Source organism: Argiope bruennichi, chromosome 3 (genome assembly GCF_947563725.1).
Source record: "Argiope bruennichi chromosome 3, qqArgBrue1.1, whole genome shotgun sequence".
NCBI lineage: Eukaryota > Metazoa > Arthropoda > Arachnida > Araneae > Araneidae > Argiope > Argiope bruennichi.
This window is the reverse complement of record NC_079153.1, coordinates 19,125,513-19,145,539: the sequence shown is the minus strand read 5'-3', so window position 1 is coordinate 19,145,539 and position 20,027 is coordinate 19,125,513. Positions and strand designations below refer to the sequence as shown.

The window sequence follows — 20,027 nt, the reverse complement described above, 5'->3', positions numbered from 1 at the left end:
TTTAGGGCTTAAGAGATTGTTATTTTCCTTGTATAACACATTTTTGTACTTTTAATCTTTAGATCATATTATTAAACGATATTGAGCATTTGATTGTAGTACAATGTAATATTGTTTTATGGTATAACTAACATTAAGTTGTGCATTATACTATACATCTCAATATCATTTTGAGCTTTTAAAATTAATTTTGAATAGTTTAAGAATTAGTTAAATTATTGTCTTCCTTGATAGTTAATAGCTTTCCTTAATTCCTTTTTTTCTCTTCAAGAAACGAATATTATCAAAGTTATTGAAACAAACAACTAAAGAATAATTGATTTTTAATAAATTAATTTTAATACAAATATCAGTTAAAAAGAATATTTTTTTTCATTTGTTTTTTTTTCATTCCTTGCACTTTTTATATAGATTTATATATTTTTTTTGTTGAAAAATAAGAAAAACTGAACTATAGCAATAATTCTTACTAAAGAAAATTATATTTTGACTCGGATTTTTTAATTATAAATTATTTATTTTATAACATCTTATAGTCTTAGCCCCTTAATTTTCATCAAATAGATGATTATATATTTTAATTATATTCTAATTATAAAAGATAATTATATATTCAATTATAAAATTAAATATAATTCTATTCTACTCTAAAGACTGATTACCACGGACAGTTACTTGCAACCATTCTTCTGTAGCTGTCCTTGAACCGTAAAAAGAAATGCATCCCTTGTAAAGCTGAGTCTACATATTTTTGTGTGTATACAATATAAAGAGAGTGTATTTGAAACCAATCTATTGCAAATAGACCAATTTTCATGAATAGCTAATTAATTTTTGAGTGATATTAAGTTTATAAATGTATTCAATCACTGCTTAAAGCTGTTTCAAATTTTTGAAATTTGATTAATTCTGTTTATTATCTTTTCATCTATTTGATTAATTTTGTTTATTATCTTTACATCTATTTGATTAAATCTGTTTATTATCTTTAACAGATATTATTCCAAGGAAATAAAGCCATTGGTGTCGAGTTCGATCGCGGCATGATGACTCACCAAGTAAAAGCAAGGCGGGAAGTGATCATTTCTGCTGGAACAACAAACTCTGCTCAACTTCTTATGCTCTCCGGAATCGGACCCAAAGAACATCTTGCAAAATTCAATGTGAGCCGAGCTCATCTGCCACCAATTTTTTATTCCATTATTATCTATCTGTGATAGATTACCTTTGATATTGCCTTCGATATTTTATGCTGAAAATTCATTTTTAAATTCTAAATAGTGTGGAGAATTGGGATGTGCGAGGATAGAACCTGGGACCTTGTGGTTCGTAGTCCAGTAACATGACCACGATACAAAAGCAATTGCTCGGGTAGCGTAGCTGTTAACTGGCTTATAAGCTTTTCACTACAGACTCTCTCTCCAGTGAGTCATAGGTGAGACGAACGATATGGCTGATGTATTAGCTGTCCATTCTAATGCGCCTGTACCCATTTGAGCAGCGCCAAGCGTTATGGAGAGCGGCGTGTGTGGGTGATTGGTTGCTGCGTCAAATGAGTCTGACGACTTTTGGGTTGCTGCGGCCTTTTTGTGTTGCTGCGTCAAGTGAGTCTGACGACTTTGGTTTACTGTGTGTAGATGGCGCCACAACAGCTGTACAAAGGTTGAAGGTTTATCATCCGAGGTGGTCACCAATGTGGCGGATTGGAATAAGCGAGGATAGAACCTGGGACCTTGTGGTTCGCTGTCCAGTAACATGACCTCGATACAAAAGCAATTGCTCGGGTACCGTAGATGTTAACTTACTTATAAGCTTTTCACTACAATATCATCGCAATCAATTTAAGAATTAACCTTTTGACTCACAAATTTATTTAACTTTCTAATAAGATGTTTCATCTTATTTCGGAAGCAAAGTCTTCCCTCCTAAAATACTATAACGAATCAGTATTTTTGTTTTATAAACACATTTCTTCTTTGATTTCAGTTTTTAATCGGATATGCAACAAATCTGAAATCAGCAATATCTCCACCATAGTATTGTGCATTTATTAAATAGAAAACATTAATAGTCCCCTAGTCTCAACTATTGTACCAATTTCGCCAATTTTTATTTTAGTTGAAAGCTCATGACTCCTAGATAAGTGATCAGTTGTCGCCTGCTTTCCACTTTTCTCCATTTGTGTAAGAAATCTGAAAAAATTATCGACTTTGCTGTACATTTTATATGGGCGAAAAACATTTATATAGTAACCTATCCAAACTCTCTCTAACGATTTTACCAATCTTTGTGTTAGATGAAATTTCATGGCACCTAAACACCTGATGTCAACAACGATCACTCGCTCTACTTTCTACTTCTATGAAAGAAATTCAGAAACTACTTTATTGTCTGTTACTCTATAAGGAGGAAATATTCTCGTCAATGCCCCTCAGATGCGACTATAGTGCCGATTTCTCCAATTTTTATTGTATATGAAATCTCTTAATTCCAAGATATGCCATCCATTTTTAGCTATGTTTATTCCGCGGATTGCCAATTTTGACACATGTCCCAAGTAAAACTTGGAAACACAAAAACAAGTAAACAGATGGAAGGTAACAATACAATTAACAAGCCCCCAAAATTAAAATTTCATTGTGCAAATAATTTCACTACTTGACAAGCGCATTTAATCAGTCAGAATATTTTGCGGTTAAATTATTTATTGTGGGAACATAATTTAAAATTATTATCCACAGTAAATATTATGATATGACTAAATGAATATTTTTAATTTGGTGGGTCAACATCTGACCTCTGGAGGCGGATAGTAGAAAGTGAAATATATACTTTGCCTTACTTCTTCGTATATGAAGAGAAGAAACTGTAATCGCCATAAATTTCAAACTCGAGATTTTGGATGAATTCCCACGTTTCAAACAATTCACGAATCAGAAAAACATATTTTTATGTCTATCTTTGTCTGTGAACATAACACAAAAACGCTTTTAGCTAGACAGTATATGGTCTCCAAGTTTGTAATTTCTATCAAATTTTATACAAAGTCCAATCAAAGGAAATCTGTCTTTCTGCAGATCTGAATATAAATTAATTACAAAAGGAAGAGAACTAAATAATAATTTTATTTCTGTACACGAATTTAACATATAAAGTGTATAAATACATCAAATATGGAACTAAATTCGTTGAAAAAATTGACCCTCTATTTGTCTGTACTGTTGCAAGCATATTAACGAGATAACTCTAAAACGCATTGACTTAAATATATGAAATATGCAATGTGATTTTTTGCGCATGGAATTGCAATTTTGTCTCAAATTATGGTTTCAATTGCCATAAAAAAGCGTTAAAAATACACATTTGATTTTGTGATATTAACAGCACCCGAGTGATTTATCGTCAAAAATCGCACTCTAATGTGGTCTTTCACAATTACTGTTCGCCGATGGCATATTATTAAAATAATAAGCTGTTACATTTATTTGAGAGCGTGTAAGAAAGCTTCGGAGAGAACACTAGTTTGATATAAAATTTAGTTTATTATAGGTGTTTGACACGACTGAATTAATATTATTAACTCTTTGCATTAGGGTGGCTTTTCTCAGGCAACTTTCAAAATGGTACATCATTTTGATATTTTTTTTAATTGATTGTTAAGAATACATACAGAGTGGTAAGAAGATGTAAATTAAGCTTTCAGGGAAAACCAATTTTATATTATATTATATTATATTATATTATATTATATTATATATATATATATATATATATATATATATATATATATATATATATATATATATATTCTAATTTCAATTTAATTAATTTCCAAGATTTTATCTTAATTTAGCCCATAGTAACTTCATTCTAAAAATATTCTCTTATTTCTTGATCGAATTCCATTTTCGGTTTAATTAATTCCTATGTAAAACTAATGCGCCATCAGTACTACGTATCAAATGAAAGTTATACTTCCGTTGCCCTTGTCAAAGGTCAACACATGTATTCCATCGGTACGTGGCCGGAAATCCTATCTCATATAAGACTAGTGATCATTTGTTCGTCCCTTCTTTCTTACTTCTGCTTTTGTGGCGCGCTGCGTCTTCTTGTAAATAATTATGCTTTCACGAAATGGATATTAAGAGAATTAAAAACACAACGTTTCCTCTATGTCTTCAAACCTGTAATCTTCTTCAATCAAAATAATGTTACATATTATTTAACCGACAGGATTTGAAATCCATTATATATTATTCTAAAATTAAATATTTATATTTCCTCACAATTTTGTTAACAGATTCCTCTCGTTGCTGATTTGCCTGTTGGTGATAATCTCCAGGACCATATTGCCGGATTTCTGTCTTATACTTTGAGTCCTAAGATTCCTACAGTGCCCCAAAAGCTGACGAATAATAAGAACATCTATGAATACGTTTTTAGCAGAACAGGTATGACTTGAAGCTTTTCTCAAAAATTAAGTTAAGTTAAAATTAAATTAATAGAATTAAGTCTACTTTTTCATATACTTAACCTAGTTGATTTGCCTGTCTAAAGCAGCGTTCACACGAAGCCAACTATTGTCCACTTTTGAAGGCCGCGCCTAACTCAAGAACATCACATGACCTCCAACGGGACAATGACAAATGATTCTACTTTCTACTTTCTCATATAATTAATATAGAGAAAGTATAGTAATCATGAAAAACTTCGAACTCGAGATTTTTACATATCTCCACTGTTTAAACCTCCCTCAATTCAAAAAACACCTTTTTGTCAAATGTCCGTCTGTCTATGACAAAGATAACTGAAAAACCGCTTTGAAACTAGGTCGTTGAAATATGGTATGCGGTCTTTACACCAAATTTCCAGAATTCCATTCAATTTTTGAGTAAAATTTGTTCAGAAAAAGTCCGCCTGTTGATATAAGTTAACACGATAATTGTAAAATGAAGAAAGCCTCATAGCCAATACTCGATATATCTGTCAACTTTTGAGGCAAATCCAACAACGGATTGATTTTCTGGTGGTCTCTACTTTCAGAAATATGTAAACCGATTAAAAAATGCATCGACATAAATATATAAAAAATTTTAATGTGATTTAGTGACTATATGCATAGTTTTGTGTCAAATCTTTGTTTCAATCAATTAAGAAAAACATGTCAAAAGTAGAAATTCGATTTTCCGATATTATTAACAGCATACCAGGGATTTATCACCAATTAACTCGCCAAGGATGACAAGATAAATTCAAGTAAAACGCCAAATTCATGATAAAAGTTAATATATAGTAAATATTGTATGGGAATGCCATGTAAGGCCTTCGATGGCATGGCAAGTTTATGGAATATGTGAGAAAGTTTTGTGGAGATGACCGCTGGTTTGAAACGGTAACCAAATGGTGTTTAAAGCATTGAACCATCTCTTTCTACAACAAAATTCTTATAAAGTAGTTTAAACCGTTCCTTTTTACAGCCTTACTTTAAATGGCAAACATCTGACGCACGAAATTGCTTGAAATATATCTGAAGGATTAAAACCTCTATCAAATTTTAAAAAATAAATATGGTTGAAAATATCAAATTTTGTTATCTAACATTACATTTCAATGCTCTGGAAACAGAAAAAGTCAATAAAATTTAAAACTGCAACATCTTGTTGAGCATTAAATTCTTTCATATAATATAAAACATTTGAAAACGTCTTTTACCTCTGAATCGTTTTTAAATTTGAATGAAAACACTCGATAATATATTTAACAAAGATGACTTAAATAATATTAAAAATATCATATTAACTCAAGGCGAGTCCTGGAATCGAATACTTCAGGAAGCAAAGAGATCCTTACAAATTTAATTGATCTCAAGGTAGGCACCTCGTAATTGAGGATGAGAAGCTTCCGGCATGGTGATTGGTTCTGGCCACCCTGGTGGGTATAGAAAAAGGTGGGGGACGGCCGTTCCCCTCAATGAAGGGACATGTTTCCTAAAAGAGGGGCTGTACTGTGGCCGGTGATAGACCTTAGGTCTCAACCACAATTCTGGACAGTGTTGATGTTGTTGCAATCCGATCATTCATATTTTTCCGTGTGCCTTCGTGTGGGTCGACGTATCCAGTTTAAGGTTACAAATTTAATTAATTATCTCTTAAATTCCATTGATTTCACCAGCCAATATCAGAAAGAAAGAAATCTTCCCCGCTTTCGTCTTTTCTTCGTCGAAAAACTTCAAAAAATGACAATAAATGATCTGTAAAATCTTTAATACTGTGAAAAAAAAAAGACATTTTTGATATTTCCTTAATATGTTTAAAAAGGATGCATATGAATATTGTAGAATTCATGTATTAACTTTGTAGATTGCCACTCATTGGTAGCTCATCTTTATTCCAGGGTTGACAACTATCTTGATATAAAAATCTTGAATTTCATTATGCATGCATACATTAAAGCTTTTTGAACACAGCATTTGAAAAGTTAACAATGAAAAAGTTAACTTTTAAACTGCTTATGATTAAATATTTCAATGTGTAACAAGTTAAACAATATTTTGTCCCCTCGTTAAAACATTAACAGAAACTGCTGAACGGAAGATCTTAGTGTGGTTTTCGCGATTTGTAATAAGCTCAAAACTGGATAACCACTTGATCTCCGAATCATTTATAAATATAAATATTATAATTGCTGTCTTTTTTATTTTGTGATTCATGCAGTGATGAAATTGATGTAGTTCTGATAGTTCTTAAGAGATCTATAACATGAAATGAAAATATATAAAGTACATAAAATACAGAAATATTAAAAGGTGTCAAGCCAACAAGATGTAAACTGAAATTTCATAACAAGTAATTCAAACGATTTCTTTCAGGTCCTTTAGCATCTGCGGAATTCCAATCGTATCTCGCCTTCTTGAACAAAAAGTCTAAAAATCCTCCAGTGGATTATCCTGATTATGAGCTATATTTTGCTGAAATCCCCAAAGAAGTTGCACAAAATGAAGTGGGACTGAAGCCAGAAGTAAGTCAGAACAATGAAAAGTTCGAATTAGGGATAAAAAGATTCTTGACATTAAATTAAATATGTTCTTAATTTGCTTTCAATTCTAATAAGTATTTTTATTAATTTATCATTTCATTTTTTTAGAAATAAAATAAATTCTTACCTATGATGAAGAATGTCTTCGTAAGGATATAACATGTGTAATGTAGATATCAATATTGCAATATTGTGGCAATGAAAAAGCCGGTGGAATGCGGTGATTCAACAACCAATTGAAGCTGTTGAACTTTTAATAAATATAACGTTCAAAATACTCATACAAACTTTAAAAATCTATAATGTAATCATCCATCACCCTCTGTAACGCATGGCGGATTTAGAAATATCCCCTTTGTTTTAGTCTGTGTCATTACTGGGAGCGCAAATCCTAACTTTTGTTTTGATGTAACTAAGCGCCAACAGAATCTATCATTTTTAAAAAATGATTTATCTATGTGCGAATAAATCCAAGAATGAATAAAAATTAGTTATGGAATTGTAAGCTTGTAATTTTATTTATATTTTTATGCTAGATTTTAGCAAAGGTCAATGAGCTGAGCTGTAACTTTCATTTATGTTGATTCATTATATTCTCACTATAAAGCCCGTTAGAAGTTATTGTTAATATTTTCTTTCGGTATTTTTAAATTTCGTATTTAGCAATGCCTCTTTTTCTGATTGTAGATCACAATTTTTTTCTTCTTTTCAATTTAAGTTATTAGTCTTGATTTGAGTGTTTGAGATCATTTTCTGTAGAAGGAAATTCTACTGCAAGAAATAAAGATTAATGAAAGAGAAAATTGAAACATGCAGGGCAAGACAAGGTCAAATTGCATTTAATCAGATCTGAGACATTATTGACAGGGTAACAGCCCATCACACAAATATTATAGATATATAATATAATAATATTATGGCATCTTTTTATTTTAACTGCCTTTACCAAGAAGGAAATCGATCCTATTTGAACCTCATAATATTATTAATCGAACTACTTTCAATTCAAAATTCAATCGTTCCATCACAGAATATGGGTTCTTTGTTATCTATCCCCACCGATTAGGTCTATATTCATCTGACATTGTATCAATACAGGTAATCTAGAACATTGTTATTGTTTTCCCACTAACAATAATCTTTCAATTTACTTAGCGCAGTATAAGAAACATTTCGACATGGTATATATCGCTCGAAATAAAACATCTATGACAAGAATAAGGAAGGTTAGGTAATTTCTACAAGAACGTAGATATATCATCTCTGACTAACAGCTTTCATTAACCATCAAGTTCATTGCGGGTTTTTTTTCCAGTACATTTCCTATTCCATTTACTATATCCTAAATTCTCCTTATGTCTATAAGATATTGCTTAGCCTTAACCCTCATTAACTAAGTTTCCCCCCAATGGTTACGAAATAATAAATTATTGCATTATTTCAAAAATGGCTAATAAGAAGCACTGAAATAAAATGCCATATAAAAATGCAGTTGTATAATAATGCGAAAGAAAAGAATAAAACATTCCTCGTAAATATTAGTCGTAGCAAACCCTTTTGTAGAAATAAATATAAAGAGGAAGGCTTCCCTTCAACAACATCAGTATCAGCTTTAAGAAAAAGTTTCTTTTAATTTAAAATTCATGTAATCTGCTTAATTCTGGCTTTTTAATATCAATTATCCTATAAAATTGGGTTAAAAAACATCTTACATAAAAAAATTACCTTTTAAGATTCTTTCAACTTCAGTATAATTGCAAACTTCAAGATTTTTTAAAAAAATTGTTAATTATTAAAAATGAATTCACAAAATAAATTAATTTCTTTGTCTTGATTAGTATTTTTGATATTAAGCTTGACTCACAAATATATATTTTTCAACAGATAATTGATTAAATATCGTTTATTAATAAAAGTTAGTTAATGCTAATAAACCTGAATATAAAATTTAAAATAGATTGCCATCTGCAAACTATTGAAAATTGATTTTCTAAATCATTGAAATAAAATTAATTCATGATTTATTTAAAAAATTTTATCTTATTATTTTAAATATTTTAAATTTCTGATATTTGTTTTATAAATAAACTTACATTTATCACAATGCTAACGTCAGATAATTTTGCTATATAAACCACATAAAATTATAACCATACAGAAATTATTACATTGGAATAATTTTTTTGATTCTATATGTGTGGCAAATATTTTTATAAGCACTGCAATCATTTTTTTTCTGTGTCCGAATCAACCCTCCATGCTTTGAAAATACCTAGAATCCATGTGCTATCTCATTTTTTAAATCTCAAAAGAACGTTTAATAAATATTGAAACTAAGTTTCTCACGAATTGCAAGCATCGTTTAATCAATTTTCGCTAAATCATTTAGTGTATTATAAAACACGTTTTTGCCACTTATTCAAATTGATCCATGCCAATATCTTGAAAATATTCTATATAGAAACTTTGTCACTCATTCAAAATGATCCATGCCAATATCTTGAAAATATTCTATATAGAAATTTTGTCACTCATTCAAAATGATCCATGCCAATATCTTGAAAATATTCTATATAGAAACTTTGCCACTCATTCAAAATGATCCATGCCAATATCTTGAAAATATTCTATATAGAAACTTTGCCACTCATTCAAAATGATCAATGCCAATATCTTGAAAATATTCTATATAGAAACTTTTTGATTAATCACACTTTGGAAATGTAAATAGAACAAATATGATTAATTATCAATTATCTTTGTATAAAAATATTTTTTATCATACACGCACTATAAATGAATTGAATAACAGCTTAACAGATAGCAATGAATATAAAGGAAAAGAGCTTTTGAATTCAATGATAAAACAGAGCAAAAAAAAAAAAAATTGTTTGCGCTAATTTATTTTAATTTAAGATTCATATTTTGAATATTTTTCTTTTAGAAAGTCAATAGCGATTGTTTTGATTCGCTTAGTTCGGAATATAAAGCATCGGACGAAATGATGAGTGTCTCAATTTCATTTCTCTGTAACTTTGTAAATATTAAAGATCTAAAGATTATTCAGATAAGGCAAATGATAGCCTCATCATAACAATTTTTGTACTAACAATTTATTGGCACCCCTTAGAAGATAAAAACAATCAAACTTACAAATAAGAACATCTCTATATATATTTTATATTTTGTTTCTTTGAATTCATCAACATTTCAGCTGCGCGGTAGTGGAATTTCGATTTCGAGTAGGAACTCTTCAGATTTCAGACAAGATTCCACAGAAAACAGCTTTCACACGAGGCCAACTATTGCGTGCAATAAAAAGCCATGCCTAATTCAGAAAAATCACGTGACCACAATAGCAAATAGTTGTCCCGATGAGATAGCCTTTGTGTCATTGGGATCGCATGGTGTTCCTTGAAGTAGGCGTGACCTTCTATTGTGGACAATAGTTGGCCTCTTGTGAATTCTGCTGAAGAATAGTAGTGTTTGCACTGAATTTACACAAAATGAAATCTACCTTCAATTTCCGGTTTGCAGCCAAAATTTTTGTTTTAAAAATTAGAGCAAATATGTAAGAAAAATGTTACGTTCATATGTTATTAGAATTAGGGAAAATGCGTACAATACAGTATTGATTTTATTGTCTTTTTAATATTGATTTTGATTTCAGGTTTATAAGCAATTGTTTGGACCCTACGAAAACGAAGCATTCATGTTCTGTGCAAGTCAGATTCTGCATCCTAAAAGTCGAGGAACTGTCAGACTGCAATCTAATAATCCTTATGATCCACCCCTAATCGATCCCAACTATTTGGATCATCCCGAAGATTTTGATGATGTCATAGCAGGTAAGTATTAACGAATGAATACAGTTTTGTAATTGGGAATTAGTTATTAGTTTTTGAGTGTCGGGTTCATGATTGAAAACAATACATATAGTCCTGTTGAATTGGCATGAAAAATCACAAAAAGTGGGAAACTTATATATTAGCAATTTTATTGATTTAAATAAAAATATTTAGAAACCTGTTTAAATCATTTGCCATTGTCCCGTTGGGGGTCATGTGATATTCCTGAGTTAGGCGTGGCTTTCAAAAGTGGGCAATAGTTGGCCTCGTATGAACGCTGCTTTAGACAGGCAAATCAACAAAAGTTGAGTAGGTTGAATTAAATATGATTAATAGGACCATAAAACTGTATAAAATGTTGGAATTCGTATTTTTTTTTTCAGAAATATATTTATTGACTGAAGCAACAAAATCTAATTTTTCATTTAATTTAAATACTTTTTCCAATTGGAACTGTATGTCTATCTGTAATGATTTTGATATTAACAAGTGGGCCCCAATAAGAATAGATACCTTGTATGTGATCGGAAGGAAAGCATAAAGGGTTCACACAAAGCCAATTATTGCGCGCAATAGAAGGTCACGTGGCCGCAATGGGGCAATAGCAAATAGTTTTCCCGATGTGACAATCACTTGCTGTTGTTCCATTGGGGTCACGTTATGTTGCTGAGATAGGCGTGACTTTCTATTGCGCGCAATAGTTGGCCTCGTGTGAATGCTGCTTAAAAATACTGACATTATTTTTTATGACTTAAACATCTGCATGATATTCATTGATATGCAATATGAGGTAAATTAGCAATAAACTGTAGTTTGTACGGAACAGCAATATTCGTAAAGACTTCCAACTTTCCAACTACTGCCGTCAACAATTTCTGCAAAAAAGATTTGATAAGTTTGATAAATATAACAATATTTTAATCTAATTTCCTGGCTATCTGTACTTATCTGTGGTTATACTTATTGTGGAAATTTTCTGTGGTTTGCGGTCACCTGCCATTTGGATATTTACAGTTGATCGTTTATAGATTGTAAACATTGGTCATTATTGTCGTGATATATTAAAAGTTTTTTTCCCCCTAGGCCTTAAGACTTGCAAGCAGGTCGGGGAGAGCGCACCGATGCAGAAAGTTGGATTACAACCATTCAACACCACATACCCGGGATGCGAAAAGTTGATGGGAGATGAGTATCAGTTTTTCAAATGCATGGTGAAGAACGCCGTCATAACTCTGAGCCATCAGGTGGGAACTTGCAAGATGGGAGATCCAAAAGATCCAACCACAGTTGTTGATCCTCAGCTGAGGTATGCACAACAGCTATTTTTTCAGCTCAGGGTTAAATGACGGAAGCACAGAGGATATGAATCTCTTTTCCCTTAATTATTTTCTCGTATAGAGAAAGAATTATAATAATCGAAAATCTTGAATTCAAGATTTTGACGATTTTCTATGTTTCAGACTTCTATAAGTTTGAAAAACATATATCTGTAACATTATTTTGGTTGAATCAGAATGCAGCAGGTTTAACAAGCAGTGAAGAGACTTTGTATCTTTAATTTCGTTTTATTCTATTCCGAGTGGCAGGCATGATTTTTTTACAAACAGAGACTCGACAAAGCACAGCGCGGCACAAAAGCAGAAGTAAAGAAGGAAAAAAAGAGCAAAAAGGACGAAACAAATGATCACTTGTCTTATATAACATGGGATTTCTGGCCAAGCGCCAATTCAATACACGTGTTGAACTTTGAGAAGGGCAACGGAAGTATCACTTTCACTCGAGACGTAGATATGATTGCGCAGTACTTTTTACACAGATTCATACGTGGAATGGGATCAAAAAATAAGAGAATGAAATTACTATGGGCTAAATTAAGAAAAAGTTTTGGAAATTAATTTGGATTAATTTAAGAGTTTGAAATATCATTACATATATGTCATTGTGTTTGTGAGTGAACGCGCTTACTAAAAAAAAATACTTTGACTGGCGAAATTTAGTATAAGGATTCACAACCAAATTAATAAATTTGTATCAAATTTAAAACGAAATCGATTTGCAGGAATCTCTGTCTTATTGATCGATTACAACTGAACTCGATAATTATAAAACGCAAAGAATTCGGGATATAAAATTCGACACACAGATTTAACATCTAAAATATAGATCCTAATCAATTTTGAACCAAATTTATCAAAGGGTTTATCGTTTGTCGGTCTACACTTGCGCATAATGCAAGTGCATATTAATACAATAACTCATTAATGCAATAACTTAAATCAATGAAATTCGGCAAGTTGTCTTACAGGTACAACTAAATGTTAAATTTTGACTTCAGTCGATTGTCAAAAATGCATCCAAAATATAAATTTGTACGATAAACTGCTACATTCTCGCCAACGATCTACATTTCGCAGCTATTGCTTGCTAACACCATGCAAATCATTAGCGGCCTTACCAAAAATTCATGATTTTATACAGAAAGGAGCGAGGTAAAATATTAATAGAAATGTGTGCCAGAAAGTTTCAAGGAGACCATTCCCATTAGTTTCTAATCAGGCAGAGATTCCATAAAAGCTGAACTTTTTAAAAAATTAAATAAAAAATACTTTTCATAATATTATCTATATCATACATTTAAGTCGGTAGAGAAAGTGAACAGAAATGGAACTTCGAAAAAAAAAATTCTGCTTCTATATACAAATTGGTTGCAAAATTAATGTGAAGAGATTATGAAAAAAAAAATGTAGTTCGACTTGATGTTACCAGTTTTGGTATTTTATTTGTCAGTGAACCGAAATGAAACTTCGAGAAGAAGAAAAATTCTTCTTCTATATACAAATTGGTTGCAAAATTAATGTGAAGAGATAATGAAAAAAAAAAAATGTAGTTCGGCTTGATGTTACCAGTTTTGGTATTTTATTTGTCAGTGAACAGAAATGAAACTTCGAGAAGAAGAAAAATTCTGCTTCTATATACAAATTGGTTGCAAAATTAATGTGAAGAGATTATGAAAAAGAAAATGTAGTTCGGCTTGATGTTACCAGTTTTGGTATTTTATTTGTCAGTGAACAGAAATGAAACTTCGAGAAGAAGAAAAATTCTGCTTCTATAAAGAAATTGGTTGCAAAATTAATGTGAAGAGATTATGAAAAAGAAAATGTAGTTCGGCTTGATGTTACCAGTTTTGGTATTTTATTTGTCAGTGAACAGAAATGGAACTTCGAGAAGAAGAAAAATTCTGCTTCTATATACAAATTGGTTGCAAAATTAATGTAAAGAGATTACGAAAAAAAAAAAAATGTAGTTCGCCTTGATGTTACCAGTTTTGGTATTTTATTTGTCAGTGAACAGAAATGAAACTTCGAGAAGAAGAAAAATTCTGCTTCTATATACAAATTGGTTGCAAAATTAATGTGAAGAGATTATGAAAAAGAAAATGTAGTTCGGCTTGATGTTACCAGTTTTGGTATTTTATTTGTCAGTGAACAGAAATGAAACTTCGAGAAGAAGAAAAATTCTGCTTCTATATACAAATTGGTTGCAAAATTAATGTGAAGAGATTATGAAAAAAAAAATTTAGTTCGGCTTGATGTTACCAGTTTTGGTATTTTATTTGTCAGTGAACAGAAATGGAACTTCGAGAAGAAGAAAAATTCTGCTTCTATATACAAATTGGTTGCAAAATTAATGTGAAGAGATTATGAAAAAGAAAATGTAGTTCGGCTTGATGTTACCAGTTTTGGTATTTTATTTGTCAGTGAACAGAAATGAAACTTCGAGAAGAAGAAAAATTCTGCTTCTATATACAAATTGGTTGCAAAATTAATGTGAAGAGATTATGAAAAAGAAAATGTAGTTCGGCTTGATGTTACCAGTTTTGGTATTTTATTTGTCAGTGAACAGAAATGAAACTTCGAGAAGAAGAAAAATTCTGCTTCTATATACAAATTGGTTGCAAAATTAATGTAAAGAGATTACGAAAAAAAAAAAATGTAGTTCGCCTTGATGTTACCAGTTTTGGTATTTTATTTGTCAGTGAACAGAAATGAAACTTCGAGAAGAAGAAAAATTCTGCTTCTATATACAAATTGGTTGCAAAATTAATGTGAAGAGATTAGAAAAAAAATGTAGTCATCTTGATGTTACCAGTTGTAGTATTTTATTTGTCACATCCTAATTAACATTTCCACTTATTTTTCTGATCATATGCAAAAAAAAAAAAAAAAAAAAATTCTCTATCGTATTTTAATTCAATTGTCAAATCAATTGAAATAATTAGAGAAATCATAGTTCCCAAAATACATTTTATTTTGGCAAGGTTTATATATGTGTCTTTATCCTTTTACACCTCTGACACTCAAAATAAAATAAAAATTGTGTAATTGCAATAGTTGCTGCAAGTTATTCAAAACCTCAAATTGGCGGCTTCATTTTTGTCCGGTAACTTGTTTCGCAGCTGCACAGAATATGAAAATACAATTCTAAATTTTGTTATTTCACAATTGCGACAGTCTAGATCTTGCATTCCATCGTATTCATACAGGATGTAGTTTCTCCTTACACCGATTTATACGTTCAGCAAACTCTGAGGCAATATTTTACAAACGAACAGAGAATAAGCATTTACTTCATAAAGAACTGCCAATTAGAAAAATCAATACAGAACTTTCCACTCTGATATAGAGCATTTTTCGGAACATCTGAGAGATCATCTTTCTGAACCATATGCAGCAACGACGTCGAAATAAAAATTTGCTGCGAAAATTGTAACTCTGTTCACTATTTGATTTGCCCAGCTGAGTGTACACCACTTTATTGTAGCTTGTGGCGAAAATTACGGATACTTTTCTTTTCTTTTTGAAATGAACGGATATATCAGTTTTCGGATAGTGTGCAGACTAAATTTTGTTACGTTTAACTCAACATACTTTTTAACATTTGAATTTTAAACACCTTACATTACTTTATGGCCAACATATATATATATATATATATATATATATATTTAAAATAACTTGAAAAACCAAAGAACCATTCCTTCAAACCCAATCAGTGTGCCACCCTTGGCCATGTTTTTTTTCCATACTAGTCGCCTTGGGCGACCAGCCGGTTTGCCAATCTTAATGTTCATTAAAATTTTAATAATTAAATATTTTATGCAATTCCTACTTTAATCGCTTCTTCATCAAAATATTTTAAAACTTCAAATTTTGATAGTCATATAATTTGCTCATAATATTATAAAGGCCTACAGTCATAACGTAATATGTATCTCTCTAATTTTCTGTTAGCTCCCGTAGAATTTATACTTTAAATTAAAGTGGAAAGGATTAATCTGCAATTAATATAATAATATTTTTTACTGAAACAAAGTATTTTTTTGTAATATGATTGCTGAAAACAGTCACTGAGCGTTTAAACTTTATGGGCACTAAAGAATATCTTTCTTAATTTATGTATTATTTCAAGAATTTGTCAACAAAATTTTCTCTGAAGAACACTAAGAAAATAAAACTAATCGTTTAAAATAATCGGTTGAAAACAGGTTAAAAAACAACTATTTAAAAAACGATTTACTTAAAATTATAAGCATATACAAAAAATATATAACTAACATAAATACAATTTAATTACAAAAGCATAAAACTAACCTAAAAATAATTTAAATCAAGTCCGCATCCGTTGATAATACTTGTCAACAATCAGAACACAATGCGCATGCATGAATTTTCAACGCCAGTTACGGTAACGCAAATGCATGAATTTTTCTCCGCCAGTTGGGGTAACGCTATGCAGATTAGACATTTTTAATTTCCTTTATTCTGTTTTATTTTAATCCAAAAGTACTTCAGAATGAATCTGAAAGATCGATTAATTAACAATGTTTAATTTTAAATGCATCAAACATTAAGAAAATAAACAGAATCGTTTGAAATCGAAAAAACAGAATCGTTTGAACCGAAAAATCTTAAGCCTAACCTCATTAGCGTGGGAAAAAAACTGAAGCCTTACTCATTTGGCGGTGGGGAAAATGAAAAGATTTTTTGGCGGGAAAATTAGTTTTTAATTAATAATTAACATTCTAATTAAAAATTCTAAAAAAGGGACCCCAGGTGCACATTCCCGACCTCCAAGGTATACATGTGCCAAATTTGGTAGCTGTAGGTCAAACGGTCTGACCTGTAGAGAGCCAACACACACACACACACACACGCACGCATGCACGCACGCACACACACACGCACACACACACACACACACACACACACACACACACACACACACACACACACATTGAGCTTTATATAAGTATAGATAAAAGTTCATGATTTCAGATATGTCATCTTTAGTTACCCTTAGTGTGTTAATAGCCTTTTTTGAGAGAAGCTTCAAAAACACAAATTCACATCATATTCTCTATTGTTGGAATAACTTTGACAGCATTTACCAATGTATTGATTTCGCCAGTTGGTATTTCATATAAAAGCTCATGATCCCTAGTCAAGTTTTAGCATGGCTATGTTTGATTTATGAAAGTTCATGACCCCTACACATGTCATGAATATTCGGCCTCCTCGACCTCCTTTTTTCAGTTTTGAAAGCATTCACAAAATATCACTTTGCAAAAAAAAAAAAAAAAAAAAAAAAAAAAAAAAAAAAAAAACCCAGCTTCGACCAGAATCTTTAATTGATTTTCCCACTTTACAAATATAACTTACTAATCAAAAAGCTTTATTGTGCCAAAATAATTTTAAATAAAATTCACTATTAGTTTATCAAAGTTGGTTGACATGACTAAATTATTACGATTATTTTGCTGATCAACAAATTACTGTTATTAATATGATGGCTGGTCTCAAATGCAGACAGTTAAATTATTGTTTCCTAGATTTAATCATTGTTGACTGTTCTTTTCTTCTGTGCAAGAGGAATATTGACTTTCTGAGTTTTTTTTCTTTCCTCAAAACTTTCATTACCAATAAGTACCAATAAATGAATAATAAGTTTGGAGAAACCACCTTTTACAATAATTAACATGACAAATTTTTAAGAAAATCCTGAATTCTGTATATTTTTTTTATTGATGGTCCCTAAAACTTTAAATCACCCCACCTTGTCCAAAAATGCATGTATCATCAATATAATATTGAGCTATGAAAATTACAAATCAAGCATTTTAACGTCTTGAAAATAAATATGCTTCGGAATATTTTCCAGCTGGATGCTAGTGAAATGTAAAATCAAATTTCTTAACCTTAAAGACTTCATTTTGAGTTCGAATAAGCAATATATTAAAAAACATGGTAAAAATAACAATGGCAATTGATGGTAAAAATAGCAATGGGTAAATAGCAGCTGTTACTTTTGAAAATCTCCTTTATCGAATCCACTCAGTTATTTTCAGATATAATTTGCTATTAAGAAATGCTATAATGGAAGAAATATTTATTTTTATTTACTTTTGATGCTGGTTTATAAATGATGACTTTCAGAGACAAATGTCAATTAGGTAACTACCAGTAAATCACGGTTTTATGTCGATTTTTTTTATTGGAAAATCTGAAAATATATATTAAACAAAACTCATGTTGTCACAAGATGATCTGTAATTTGTTACTGCGCCAATTCCATTTTTTAAATAATTTATTGTTTTCTGTTTCAGAACATGAGAGGATTTAATCATAATAATAATAATACATAGAAAAAACTATATATTATTATTATTTTGCTGATTAACTATTATTAGTAGCTTATAACTTGAGGTGACAAATTTCATTTCAACAACCATAATTAAATCATGGTTATGTTTTATAAAAATTTTAATTAAAAACTAAATTTGAATACCAAATAACACCTATGCTGTCATTTGATATCCTATGACCTTTGGCAAATTTAATTTTGGCATTATTTATTATTTTCAATGTTATGCTATGACGTAAAGTGACAAGATAACAATATATTTATGTACCATTGTTATATTTTGTAAATTCTTCAATTCTTTGTCTTACATTTGTTTATGTTTTCAGAGTGAAAAATGTGAAAGGCCTTCGTGTTATCGATGCTTCCATCATGCCCATTGTGACGTCAGGAAACACCAACATCCCAACAATTATGATCGCAGAAAAGGCCTCGGACATGATAAAACAAACCATAGGATGTCCAAACTATCTGCAACCGAATTACGAGAATTTCATTAATAAACCGCTGCCTCCCATGAATGGTACAGTCCCATAAAGCACAGTTGAAAGTATATATTTTCATACTTTGAAATAATTATATTGCCAGTTTGAAAAACGAATTTGTAAGAAATATGGAAGAAAGACACAAGTGCGTTGAACTTTACACAGATGTTGTGACATAATTGTTCGCAACAATTTTATTCTGACAAAATTGTTGTGAACTTTGTAATAAAATTTCGATTTTTTCTTTTTTTTTCCTTATAAAATTTATATACGTGTGACATTGATATTTCAAGAAAATATCTTAAATGTTCACCTTATACTTTGAAAAATAAAATTTTTATTTCCACAAAGTACGCGATTCTTTATATTGTAATTATTATACATCAAGAATCATATAAATATTTAATTTTTTTCCCATTTAAGTGTATTAATGATAGTATAAGATCGATCTTGATATTAAAGTGATTCAAAATTTTGCTAACATTGTTTTAGTTGATATACAAAAATATAAAATCTGCAATTTCTATTGAATATTTATTTCATTTTCAGATATAATCTTCATTTTGATTTAATAATCTCCATATCTTACAACTATAAAAAATAGATTCTTTTAATGACATAGTAGAACTGAAAGAATTTTTTTTTCCATTTACAGGCAGTTTCTTTTGATCTAAACCTCAACAGACAATCTGGCAAAAAACAAACAAACAAAGAACTTAAAAAAAGAGTACAGATTTTTTAAAAAAAATTTCAACATTTTTCACGCATGGAAATGACGAATTAAATCTTCTTAATTGAAGATTCACAAATTTGGATCATTGATGTTTGGGAAATCAAGATTTTTTTATGATTAGAAGAACATTTATATTAATTAAAATGCGAAAGATTTAAGAAAATGAAATAAAAAAAGATATAAGATAAAGAAAAAGATAAAGTTAAAGAAAGTTGAAAATCCTCTCAT

The 20,027-nt window shown here is 30.3% G+C and overlaps 1 protein-coding gene across 1 annotated transcript in view; it reads left to right on the top strand.

Annotated features, from left to right (window-relative positions):
- LOC129964138 (glucose dehydrogenase [FAD, quinone]-like) overlaps positions 1–19,543 on the top strand; it is a 52,158-nt gene extending 32,615 nt beyond the window's left edge. The window contains exons 7-12 of the mRNA XM_056078832.1: positions 996–1,163; positions 4,301–4,451; positions 6,869–7,017; positions 10,706–10,883; positions 11,967–12,189; positions 18,911–19,543. Coding sequence (XP_055934807.1) covers positions 996–1,163; positions 4,301–4,451; positions 6,869–7,017; positions 10,706–10,883; positions 11,967–12,189; positions 18,911–19,118 — 1,077 coding nt within the window. The 3' untranslated portion in view covers positions 19,119–19,543. The remainder of the gene's footprint in view (positions 1–995; positions 1,164–4,300; positions 4,452–6,868; positions 7,018–10,705; positions 10,884–11,966; positions 12,190–18,910) is intronic.
- The last annotated feature ends 484 nt before the right edge of the window (positions 19,544–20,027 follow it).